At 40.4% G+C, this 12,818-nt stretch overlaps 1 protein-coding gene across 1 annotated transcript in view; it reads left to right on the top strand.

Moving 5' to 3' along the window:
* The window catches only part of dnah9 (dynein, axonemal, heavy chain 9), a 229,109-nt gene that overhangs the window by 77,036 nt on the left and 139,255 nt on the right, over positions 1–12,818 (top strand). The window contains exons 36-37 of the mRNA XM_034707459.1: positions 3,269–3,407; positions 7,942–8,229. Of these exons, the coding sequence (XP_034563350.1) occupies positions 3,269–3,407; positions 7,942–8,229 (427 nt within the window). The remainder of the gene's footprint in view (positions 1–3,268; positions 3,408–7,941; positions 8,230–12,818) is intronic.

The following is a 12,818-nucleotide window of genomic DNA, read 5'->3' as shown; positions in this document are numbered from 1 at the left end:
GAGCTCCTCCAAAACGACGCCTCCCCCCCGTTCAAATGCACGAGCGCCGCTGACTTGCGACCCTATGATGGTGACTGATTCAAAACCGGTCCTCACCAAAACATTATCATAGTGAAAGTTAAAAACACACGGACGCTACAATACATCTACATTTTCTGTAGGACTTAGTAAATGTCATTAATTCTTTTGCTTGTCAGAGCCCCGTGGTGAGAGCTTTTTAGACTCTGATCCGGACTACAGTACTGAGCAAAGCACCTCATCGGGTCAGAGGGGACAGGCCCGAGGTCGAGCGGGAGGGGCAGTCAGTAGAGTCAGGGGAAGCAGAGGCAGGGGACGGGGACTCAGAGTACACGCCGGGGAAATGTACGCGCAGGAGGCGGGCAGAACGGCAGGACGGGATTTGAATGGTTTAAAATTTTGGCACCCAAAAAAGGCTGATTGGTTGTTGTTTTCCCAGGTTTACTCTGGCTGTAGATAGCAGCATCATGTAATGATTGCCATCAGGACATAAAGATCATTTTAACCAGTATGACAAAAAGTGTATCTAAATCTGATTACCAACCCCAGCTTTAACTTTAACATAACTATTATTTTTTTCTTCTATAGTTTGAACCCCTTTACATGTACACAGTACTCTTCTTGTTAAAAATACTAGAACTCTCCTTTAAAGTGGCACATGGCTGAACATATCTGCCCAAAAAGCAACAGTCTTTCAAACTCTTTCTCTTGAATCCCATTTCAAAGATGCTCGCAAGTCAGTGTTACTTATACTGCATATTAGTGTTATAATTACAGCTCAGGTAAAACAAATTACAAAGTGCTGAATCACTCTTTCATTATTCATGTGAGCATCATAGTCAAGGTGAGTCTTTTAGATATTCAGTTTGTTTTTTCATTGACTTCAAATTAAACATTTATGAAAAGATCATGAATCATTACTGAAGTCAACAAAGTAGGAATGTTGCTGTGGAGTGCGACAAAACAAACAGAAACAGTAACTAGTAGTGGATGTTCTCGAAGTATTTTATTTATTCATTTTACAGCAATTACGGCCTGTTTCACTTCTGCTCGCTGTGGGGATAGTTTGGAGAAATTCAGAAAGGTTATGTAACTTTTAGACATTAAGATCCCACAATTCTGTATGTCAAAAAGGTACGCAGGCTTAAAAATACCATAAAGGGAAATGTAACGATTCACTCATCTCATTATACGTGTTTCATGGCTTGTTGACAGTGTTGATAAAAGGCGTCGGAAAAAACTGAAAACTGAAATTGTTTTGTCAGGGCAGATACCTTGAGTTCATGAGACTGATAACCGATACTCAGATCCAATATGCATGTAGGTAAAATGAAAAACTTCCTGTCAAAATGTAGAATTTGGAATATTACAGACTCAAACACAATTAAAAAATACATAAAAAATGTTTAGTCAACATCATAAACAGGAGTTAACAGTCAACCAGTGACACACTTCAGTTACGTCACACGGTAGTGAGTCAAAACAGATCCTGAGTGAGAGAGACACCAACATCTGAGCCAAACTAGCAAACTCATTTTTTAATCAATTGATTTTATCAGCGATCAATATAAAAAAGCAGATACATGTAGTTTGTCAAATTTTGCATATTGCCCCAATAATTGGACAAGGCTGATACTCTGTTGATCTCTAGTAACTAACCAAGTTAGTGTTCAAGCTCTGGAGGAGAGATTGACAAATAAAGCAATATTTGGGATTTTTCTTGAGTGCCTTTATTTTTAAAAGTCTTAAGCCATCATAGATAATACTTTGTCTTCGACTTACATGCTTTTGCTTTAAAAGGATGCAAAATGTTCAGTTCTTCCACTTTGTTGTAAAGTTACAGGAGTTAATGAAACAGCTAAAAGAAGGACCAGCAGTAAAAAGTGTTGGACGTAGTAGTGCTGCCTGAAAAAAAAAAATCTTACATTGACACGTTTTCTTTCATCTCTCTCTCTATCTGTCTGTCTCTCTCTCTCTGTCTCTGTCTGTCTCTGTCTCTTGCTCTCTCTCTTTCTCTCTCTCTCTCTCTCTCTCTCTCTCTCTCTCTCTCTCTCTCTGTCTCTGTCTCTGTCTCTGTCTGTCTGTCTGTCTGTCTGTCTGTCTGTCTGTCTGTCTGTCTATCTGTCTCTCTGTCTGTCTATCTGTCTCTCTGTCTGTCTCTCTGTCTCTGCCTGTCTGTCTGTCTGTCTGTCTGTCTATCTGTCTCTCTCTCTCTCTCTCTCTCTCTCTCTCTCTCTCTCTCTCTCTCTCTCTCTCTCTCTCTCTGTCTCTGTCTCTGTCTGTCTGTCTGTTACCTGAGTTGGGACACAGGAGTAGGGAAAAACAGAGAGAGAGAGAGGGATTGTCCACTAGTTTATTGATCGCAGATGGCAATCAATTAAAGGTAAACAAAAAACAATTGGTAAACATGCTTGGTCAGCTGTAGTTATACGAGACACAATGACACCAAACAAGAGAAGTCAAATGTAGAAAACGTTGCTGTTTAAACCTGGTACCACTATTTATTTTTCATCTCATTGATTTAAAATGTCCCATAAGATTACAGAGTTTAACTTGTCTTGCAAGGTATCGTTACATCCCTACAGGGGAGACATCTAAAAACAGTCGTTACATTTAGATCATGTTAAATAAACAGACTTTTAAAATACAGTATATTTCAACATGTTAGTCTGACTGAAATCGCACTAAGTTGAATTTCTCAAAGTCAGACTAACATTCTTGGATAATGTGGTTGGAGATAGATTTTCTCTTGCGGGTTTACACCTCATTGGGACCCACATTGGACTAGATGTTTTGCACATGTGGGAACTTGGGTTGTAAACAAAATCTCAACAGATGAGGAAAGGAAGTAAACAAAACAGTTTGATTGGCAGTTAGCCCCTTGCTAATTTGTTTGCTGATTGTTTTTTTCTTGATTTAGAAGGTCCAGGCCCAACAGTAGCTAGCTGAAAGGGGGCATATCACTACTTACTGTAGCAGAGACACACATACTTTAGTCAATAAATTGATTCTCACCAGGTGCTTATGTACTGGGATAAGGACAGTAGTCCAATTAAAATGTCTAATCAAGCTCAACCATAGCTGGACTCTACTGTGCATTGAAACCTACTGATTGTAGCATGTTAGAGAAGAGATCTGGGGTGAGTTAAACTGAGACTGGTACTGTTGTTTACTGCTGTTGTGGTACTGTGCTTGTACTGAAGATGAAAACTCATTATTCATCCAGGACTTTCTTTTCCTTTCTCCTCAGACCGTGCGCCATGGTGGTTCCTGACTTCGAGCTGATCTGTGAAATCATGCTGGTGGCCGAGGGCTTCATTAACGCTCGGGTCCTGGCGAGGAAGTTTATCACCCTGTACACTCTGTGTAAAGAGCTGTTGTCCAAACAGGTACTATCTGCTTTAGAACACACCTGATATTGTTCGAAATATTCTGATCCATTTCCATTTCAAAGCCCAACAACTGAGACAATGTTCTTTTGAGGTTTTTGATAAAAGAATGACTCAGAGGCTCCACATAAGAGCTGCCTGTCTATCTTAACTGTGTGAGTGAAGTGTAACATGCATATGAATAAGAAGCTGTGGGGAGTTAGGATGTTATTCCATCTAAATTCTGCTTTAGTCCCTTTGCAGACCGCTCCTGTTTTACGTGTCTTTTCATTGCTTTAATTATTTCAAAAAGCAATAAAATCACTCACAGTGCTGAGTTACAGTTACAGTGGACGTAAGCACTTTAATGAGCCCTTACTTGTGGATGAATTTCCCATGACCACAGGCCCATTTAAGTGTCAGAGCCCACCACCTCCTCTTTACGGCTGCTTTATGAAGCACTGCTTCTTCAGACGCTTTTTAAATATCACCTTAATTACACTTTTTAGCTGCTTCAAAGTTGTTTGCCGGAGCAACTTTCCCAACATGAGCAACTTAGAGGCACTGAAGTCAAAGGATAATGAACGCACTGCTTCTCTAAGCGATATTCTCAAGGGCTGAAAGTGCAAATCAATGTAAAGTGCAGATTCAGAGAAGTACTTTCTAACTCCAGTTAGTCAAGTGTTTCATGATTTTAGATTTCATTTAACATCACACGTACTGCTGCTTTATTTTATGCCAGCAAGTGGACACCGGAGCATGCCATGAGAGTTCAGTGAAACTCATTTAATGCATCAAAATCAACAAGGTGCTAAATGTATGCTCTAATATCTTTGTGGCCTCTGGATATTTTCCTGCAGCTATTGTTTCCAGTGTCACTTCATTAGTGTTAAAGTCTCTTGGTTGGTAGATAAGTATGTTGCTCTATGGAATATCAGAAAATGGTAATCTGTTTTATGGAGTCAGGGTTACAAAACAGTTTTGTGTTGAACAGAGAGGTGTGAAATGCTGTCTCTTCTCTGTGCTGGTTTATATTTGGTCAGTAGAGAGTGGGCGTGGAGGGTCAGGATTATTAACCAAAATAAATCTTCTGCTTGCTGAGGTTGGCTGTGTTACAGCTTAGACACCACATTTAGCCGACAGTGTGGGCCTACATTAACAAAAATATGAATCACTAGGTTGACCGTCTAGCAATTATGTTAGTGACCAGAGGGGGCGACAGCATTTAGTCTACTGATTGCATACATTTACGCTCATGATAATGAAGATTTAGTTGCTGCTAAATTAGCATTCGTACTATGGCATTAATTCAGAACTTGCTGGACCCAAGTGTAACATGAGCTACGAATGCTCATTTGAACCAAACAACTCACCAATCACTCATTATTAAGTTTGGTTGTATATTTGTCACTGTGAAGCTGCAGACCTGAACAGCTGATCAGGGCACTGCAGGGGAAGAGCACATCTGTGTTGGGTCTGCAAATAGTGTAAAAAACAAACAGGCTTTCTGGTGGCAAAGTGAAGTGCCGAAAAAAATCCCTAGTAGAGCGTAGAACTAAACAGAGATGAGTGCTCAAACTGGAATGTTTTGAAATTGGCGTTACGTGGCAGAAATTGCCCCGTCAGCTGAAATCTGTAGCCTAGCTTGCTTGCTGTTTCTCCCTGCAGTTTTATGACAGGGGCCGAGCTGAACTGCATCCGTTGTGGCTAGTTCAATTACTAGTTAAATAAAACTCTTACAACCCCACTTCAAAAACACTGAAATATCCCTTTAATGTTATGTTATGCTGGGTCAGGCATTGCTGGATTTCTGGTTTCGGAAAGCAGAAGTAAGCAACAGCCAAGCTGATTGATAAACTGCTTCTTTAGCATCACTTAAGATTTAAGAAGTGGTCTATATGGAATTACAAAATTTTCACAGCACCTAAAAACGCAATGCCCCCTGTCATATTTGGAAAAAAGAAGAAGCGGAGCATTAGTGCTGTGCATTGTGGGAAACAGTATGCGAGGGAGACTGGTGTGATGCAAACTGAGAAATTTTCCCGAATCAGTACAACATCCGGGGAGTTTTGGCAAACTGCAGATTTTGCTCTTGTTCACATATTACTTACTAGATACTGAATTTTGGCCAAATCAGTACGTACTGCTAGTATAGTAGGCGGTTTTGAAAACAGCCTATATGTGGAGAGATGCAGCAGTTTTTTTATTCAGGTTCAGGTTCAGACAGGCAGCCTGAAGCCCAGTAACATGAATAAGTCACACTAAATAAATGGGCTCTGGTGCTCACTTGTTTCTTGATGTAGTGCTACATCAGAAAGACTGAAGCAGCCTTTGTTTACATTTTCCAAAGGCAAGCTTTAACAGAATTAAATAAGCTTGTTGAAATGAACAAGAACTAAATTTGTCCTCAGAGAACGTTACACCCAGAAACAAAGTGTTGGTAAAAAATAAAATAACATAAATACACTTTCAGGATATAGTTCTGTGGGTATAACTGTTGCAGTTTTCTTACACTGTGTAAAGAGATGTAGACTGAGCTGAGCTCGTCCTCTGAAAAGGTAAGAAGGACATTGAAAGAATCAACACTCAGCTGGTGTATTCTGTGTCTGAAAAACAAGTCGTCAGCAAGTTTCTTGTGGCGTTAAAAGTGGTCTACACAGAGAGGGGAAATGTAATTTGTTTGACAGCCTGATGTTAAATGTTTAGATGAGATGAAGAATTTAAATTGAGCACAAAACTTTTAAAGAGAGCTGAGGGAAATAATCTCTGATACACAGGCTGCTCTAAATGTGTTAATAACAGTCTGGATGAAACTTTTATGTATATTTCTTTTGGATGAAAACAGAGAATTTAAACCATAATTATATTCCTGCAATATTACTTGGTTTATTTAATCTATATTTTACCATGAAGTGAAACCACTGAGATACAACTTCTCTTTAAAAGAGTCTGTGGCCAAGACAGCACCATCTTACTGCATGTTTTATCCTCAGAATTTAGTCAAACACACTTATTTCCTCTCTCCAGTCTCTTATGTTTGTACTTGTTATTTTAAACTAATTATATTTCTACCAGTGCAATATTACTTTTAACTAATGCAATATGCTCCTTCTACTAGTGCAGTATAATTTGTTCTAGTTGTAATTATAATTTTTTTATAAGGACTAATATATTTTTAGAAATACAATTTTTTTTCTTCCAAAAGTGCAATGTATTGTTTCACTTGTGCATTACATTTTTTTAAGGTCTGATATACTGTATATGTTTCTACAAGTCCAATGATTTTTCTACTTTAGCATATTTTTCGGCTTTTCATGCACACATTTTTGTACTCTTTTAAATATTGTTTTCTTTTTTGTGGTATGCTGATGATCAGGAGTATAAGTCACACTGGTATATAAGACACAGTCTGCTTTTGGGGGGAGCTCACAGAGAGAAAAGGTTTGACTCTGCGTGAAGACAACCACTGTGTTCAGCAATGTGCAGTTTCTATGCAGCTGTAGTTCAGCTCAAGCTCAGCCTGCTGTAAAGTTGATCGTTGTGAAGTACGGGCAAACCCACTGCTCGTGATCAATCCGCCAAGACTCACGTCACCCCTCTACACTGGTCACTTAGTGTTTTAACCGGAAGAGTCTTATTAATCAAACCAGCACTCCACAGAGTTTATTTACATAAAAGTATACAGCTGTTTTCTTTTAATGCATAAATTATGAACTAATGAAGAAGAAAAGCATTACAAAGTGGTACTGCTAGACTGGTCGGCCTCGCTATGTATCCAGCATGCTTTGTGCAGTGAAGAAATTGCTCTCTTCTTAGAGCGCCATCTTCTGAGTTAAATACTATAACTCAATAACACACTTCTCTCTGCATTCTGTACTGGTGTATTAGTTGTATTGGTGTATCGGATGCAGCTTTCAGTGTATTTAACTTTTATTGCATTATATATTCTTACCAGTGGGTTACATTTTTAAACGAGGAATTTACTTTTCTGAGTGAGTACATTTTCTGCTCATGCAAAAAAAACAGAAGGTGCAATATTTATTTTTGTAGTCCAACACATTTTTTTCTCCTACTGTTACACTTTTTTTTCTAGTGTAACATATTTTGTTTTTTACTGCAATATATTTTTCTTCTCTTCCAAAAATATTTGATCTTACATTTTACTGTACATCAACCTTTCAGCAGACATCGTTTTCTGTGTAATTCACATTTCCATCTGTGCAATATTTGATATGCACTGTGCAGTATTATCTCTTACTTGAATGCATGTTTGCCATGTTCCTGTGAATACCTGAAGTATCTTTTATGTCTGTTGTATGTTGTCTGATGACCATAAAAGCTTCCCTTTCTCTTTCTCCTTTAATGTTGAGGCTGAAGGATCACGGTGTAGAACAGTAGTTTTCCAGACAATGCTGATGAGCTTCATTACATCATTACCTGAGACGGTCTAGGGAAAATCCAGCAGCTCATTATTTTTAATTAGCCACACCTTTTTCATCTAACTGGGTTATTTTCTTTGAAAATAAAAACTTGTGTATTTTCTTTTTAATCAAAGGATCACTATGACTGGGGCCTCCGCGCCATCAAGTCTGTCCTGGTGGTGGCTGGCTCTCTGAAGAGAGGAGACCCAGGTCGAGCGGAGGACCAGGTTCTGATGCGAGCGCTAAGAGATTTCAACATCCCAAAGATTGTAACAGACGACATGCCAGTGTTCATGGGGCTGATCGGAGACCTGTTTCCTGCTCTGGATGTCCCCCGGAAGAGGGACCTGGACTTTGAGAAACACGTGAAGGAGTCCATCCTGGATCTAAAGTTACAAGCTGAGGACAACTTTGTCCTCAAGGTAAGTGATGTCTCTGCAGAGTCAGCTTATCAAATTCAGTCTGAGGAAATATAAAATCACAAGTGTCGGATGAAAGCAAACACAATCATGAAGTGTCTGCAAAGTGCAGCAAAGTCCCCAAATGGAGGTTTCATCTTTAGCAGCTTGGACAGATATTACAGCTGTAGCACTTTCATTTAGATTTATCTGAGTCCTCTCCCAAACCTGTTTACCTCACATCATAATGTTCAGCCGGGAAACACACATTAGTGTCAGACAGGTCTGCAGCAGCTGGATGAATCGGGCAAATATTGCAGAGAGCCAATGGTTGGCTGCGATGAGAGTTCAGGTGCCTGAGCTGTTGACCTAATTCCAGTCATTAAGTTACTTACAGACACACACACTCACGCACACACATGCACAGTAGAAGGTAGTTTATGTCAGAGACAGATGAACGCGGGACCAGGGGAAATAAGTGCAATCTGCCTTAGGTCAAATAGACACGCAGACCACATAATAACACTCCATCAATGGAGGATGGTGCTGCACCACGCCACTTAACCCTGACATTGTGAGAGACAGAACTGAAATAAACAAAGAGGAGGAGAAACTCAGCCAGAGAGAGAGAGAGAGAGAGAGAGAGAATGGAGGAGCGGTCAATAACAAGCATCCACCCCCAGAGCCTGAACTTTTACTGTCTTTGTTTGTGCCACCAACCTTTTGATTTCACACAAAGAGAGGAGGAGGAGGAGGAAGAGGGGGGGGGGCTGCATACCTTTAGCGTTAGCCTGTGCTAGCATTAGCCATCCCCACATCAAAGCAGTAATCAGCCGGGGCCTTTGAGCAGATGAATGGAGAGTGAGTAGAAGCTGCGAGGAGCCGGTCGATGGAATTGATTAAACTCAGCGTCTGTGTGTTTGAGTGGAAGTGGGGAGGAAATCTCTCTTTCTCCCTGTTTCTCTCAGTTATTCTGGTACACACTCGCTGCGTCACCTCATATACCTGAACTGACTGAAAATGTTGAACCCCGGGTCAAGGACAATTTAGACAAAAACATACATCCTGAGAGGGGGTTTGTTTGACTTTAAACAGGAAACCCAACATAAAAACAGTTTAATCACTGATCGCAATGCAACTGTGATGCAACCTCTAGATTTGTTGTTTTGAATCCTCGAGGCGGACATATTTGCCACTGCTGGAGTTGTTTTTGGAGCTAGAATGAAACAAATTAGGCAAACCGTTGGATAGAGGGAGGAGCAATGGGTTAAGGATGCTAAATGCGTCCTCAGACGTAAAGTAGAGTGACATTTTTGGAGGACACAATGACTAAAAATGACAATTGAGTGATGCAAATTCAAATCTGGTGATTGCTTAATTTGTATTTCCCAGTTCAAACAAAAACTTGACTATATGCTGTACTGCACCCTCTCAGAACTGAGATTCTCTTGATGTCCTGATGTTTCAGAAACAGTTAATCAAAACTTTAATCTGAAAGCAAGTATTTAAAAAGTGTTGGCTTGTTGTCTTGCTTTTACAACCGGCAAAGCACCTTTTTACAAATATGCAGCGAGGATGAATACGATCAAAAATTATCATCCTCGCTGGTCAGCAACAAGCGGCAACCTCCGGTCTCAAACGATGAAGCCCATGCAGAAGTGATATAAACTGCATCGAGAATCTGCTTGAGGCTGGCTGCAGAAACACCAGAAACCACATAGACATGAATGGGAAAAAGACGATCTTTGCAGCATTCATAAACATGTTTACAGCCTGGTTCAAAAAACGGCTTGGCCCTACGAAGCTAATCTCTCTAATAGCACACACTGTACGAGGGGTGAAATTTTTTCTAACATGACGGTTCAGAAGATATTAAGATTCTGAGTTTTTGCCCAAATAAGGACATGACTGACGTGACTCCCGGTTGGGAACACATAGCTATTGACTAGGAGGCTCACACTACGTCACACTCTGCCTGGTTGAGTTCCGCATTTCCAATATGGCTGCCGCCGTCGATTGGCTTCAAAACAGCTCTCAGGAACACATGGTTGACATCACGGATACTACGTCCATATTTTATACAGTCTATGGTCAGCACCAACATTACGAGCCAGTTAAATAAATGATTAGTATTTCTATGAAGGTCCATAATGTGTACAAGGAGAAGGTGGAGTGGGTAGACATGGCCCTATCCAAAACTATACCTGGGATAGGTCTGTCAGCTGGATGGGTCTGGCCCGGATTTTGGACTCATATGTCTATGTAAGTGTATACAGTTTATTTTTAAAGTTAAGTATTTTAGCGTGACTTGTTTGATATACTGTGAAACTGAGACTCAATGGACAACTCCACAACTGAGGTGGAGCGCTAGTAGCTGGTGTCCAGAAATTCTGGTACTGATCCGAGCTAACAGGTCATCAAACTGGATTCTGGTCAGCCTCTGGTAGCTGGAAGCAGCAGGAGAGTTCATCCAAACACAGTTCATGGAGTAGGAGGGGATGTTGACCCAGCTGTAGATACCTCCTGGTAACATAATGATCCAACACTTTGGTGTATCTTGAGGGAAAATAATTGCATTTTGTTTTGTACAAGGCATTGCATGTAAACAAATCTGAACTTACCACGAGATGTATTGGACTGTGAGAAGCATTAAAGAACTTATTTCTTAAGTCACTGTATTTGGAAAAGAGTATGGAAATGGAGAGGTGGTGGTGTAGACAGTGCGATGATAAGTTTAGAAAGCGACCTTAGGCTTTGAATAAAACAGACTGTTGTAGCATATTCTCAAACGAAATGACAGAGTCGGGCTTGGTGGTCTAAGGCTCGATTAATGATAGATCACACTCAGCTTTTATACACTTCACAACATCGCCAGCATCTATGTTATGGTCTCCGTGAACACCAGGTCAATATTTGGCAATGTCCTGGTTTCAATTTAGGCATCATCCTGGGCCATTGACAACACTGATTAATATTCCTCAAGTGGCTTCCTGTGGCTCCCTTCTCAGTTAGACGCACACACACACAGACACACACACACAGACACACACACACACACACACACACACACACACACACACACACACACACACACACACACACACACACACACACACACACACACACACACAACAAACAAACTCGAGTTTCCAATAAGTTATTGTTGCTAGCCAAAAATATGTTTATTTACCCCCAACACGTGTCATGTACTAGGTCAGAGTGACCATGCACTACTTAAGAACTTCTGGGAAGTTCTAATATTTCTAACTCTCATAACCATTACCTCTTTACCGAATTTCCCTCCCTTTACTAAATTTCCCTCCCCGTGATGAAGAAAGTATTTCTGATTCTGATTCTGTTTCTCATAAAAGCTACACAATGGTACCAGCTGCACAATGCCTGAATGCCCCAGCTTATGGCCTTATACTGATCTGATCCTAAACCTCCCAACAGTATTCAATCTCCCAATAAGACTTACTAAAAAGAGAAGTGTCTTTTTGTTGATGTTGAATGTTTAACAAGACCTCTAAGTGATGTGGTAGCGACTTCACAACCACAGGTAGCCCCGCCCTAACTCTACCCTTGCTCTCTGGTCTCTGTGGCTTTAAATGGGACCATCATTTACTATATGAACATTATGCTGTGTTGAAGAAGACTTCAAACTAGAGACTGAGACCATAAACTCTTCAGGAAAATGTTTGAGGGAGTGCTCATCATATCAGAATCAGAATAAATCAGCTGAGAAGTAGCCTCAGCATTTTCAACAACTAGATGTAACCAGTGGAGTCACCTCCCTCTGGACATTAGGAAGAATGCAGGTTTAATTGTGCCTCTCTTTACAGACCTCTATGTTGTATTCACTCCTTGTTTCCAAATGTAGAGAAGCTTTACATCCTCTGTTCTGCAGGAAAGATTAGAAGACATAAAACGTTTATGATGTATGGCAGCTCTTTCTTTGTGCAAACACAGAATAATGAGGGAGCAGATATCTGTCCTTCCAGAAGACCACTGCTGTCAGTTATTGTGTTCTGTGAACAGTGGACTGAGCTGCTGCGCTGCACTGCAGTGCATCACATTACCCTGTCATTCTGCATCACTTTATATTCACCATAAAACACAGCACTATGAGAGGGATTCAGTAGCTGGAGTGGTAAAGAGGTACAGCCCTTAGAAGAATACATTACTGTTTTTATTGATTATTAAACCTTTATTTAACCTGTTGTGCCCCACTGAGATGACAAAATATGTTTACAAGACAGCATTAACACAGTGTTAACAACCAACATACAAGCACACAATAACAGAAAATGCATGCACAGGATCAGCTCTTTGGATCTTGTACCTAAAAAACACCCACAAACAAACAGATAAACATCTGGAAGCAACAAGTTCCAGTTAAATGTTCTCAAACAGATCAGATTATATGCTAATCTTTCTGCCCTTGTTTGTAGGACAAAAAACAATAACGACCTGTATACCCAGTTTAATGCAAGGTTGTTAAAAGGTCTAACACGGGACTTCCACCAAATCTGTGTCCCATCCTTCTCCGATCCGCTCCGGTCTGGCTCAGTGCTCTCTCGTCCGTCAACACTCATCGGTTGCTAATTCTGAAC

The sequence above is a fragment of the Notolabrus celidotus genome, chromosome 18 (assembly GCF_009762535.1).
Source record: "Notolabrus celidotus isolate fNotCel1 chromosome 18, fNotCel1.pri, whole genome shotgun sequence".
In the NCBI taxonomy this organism is placed as follows: Eukaryota; Metazoa; Chordata; class Actinopteri; order Labriformes; family Labridae; genus Notolabrus; species Notolabrus celidotus.
Note: the sequence above shows the minus strand (reverse complement) of the source record. Positions and strands in the feature narration are given on the sequence as shown.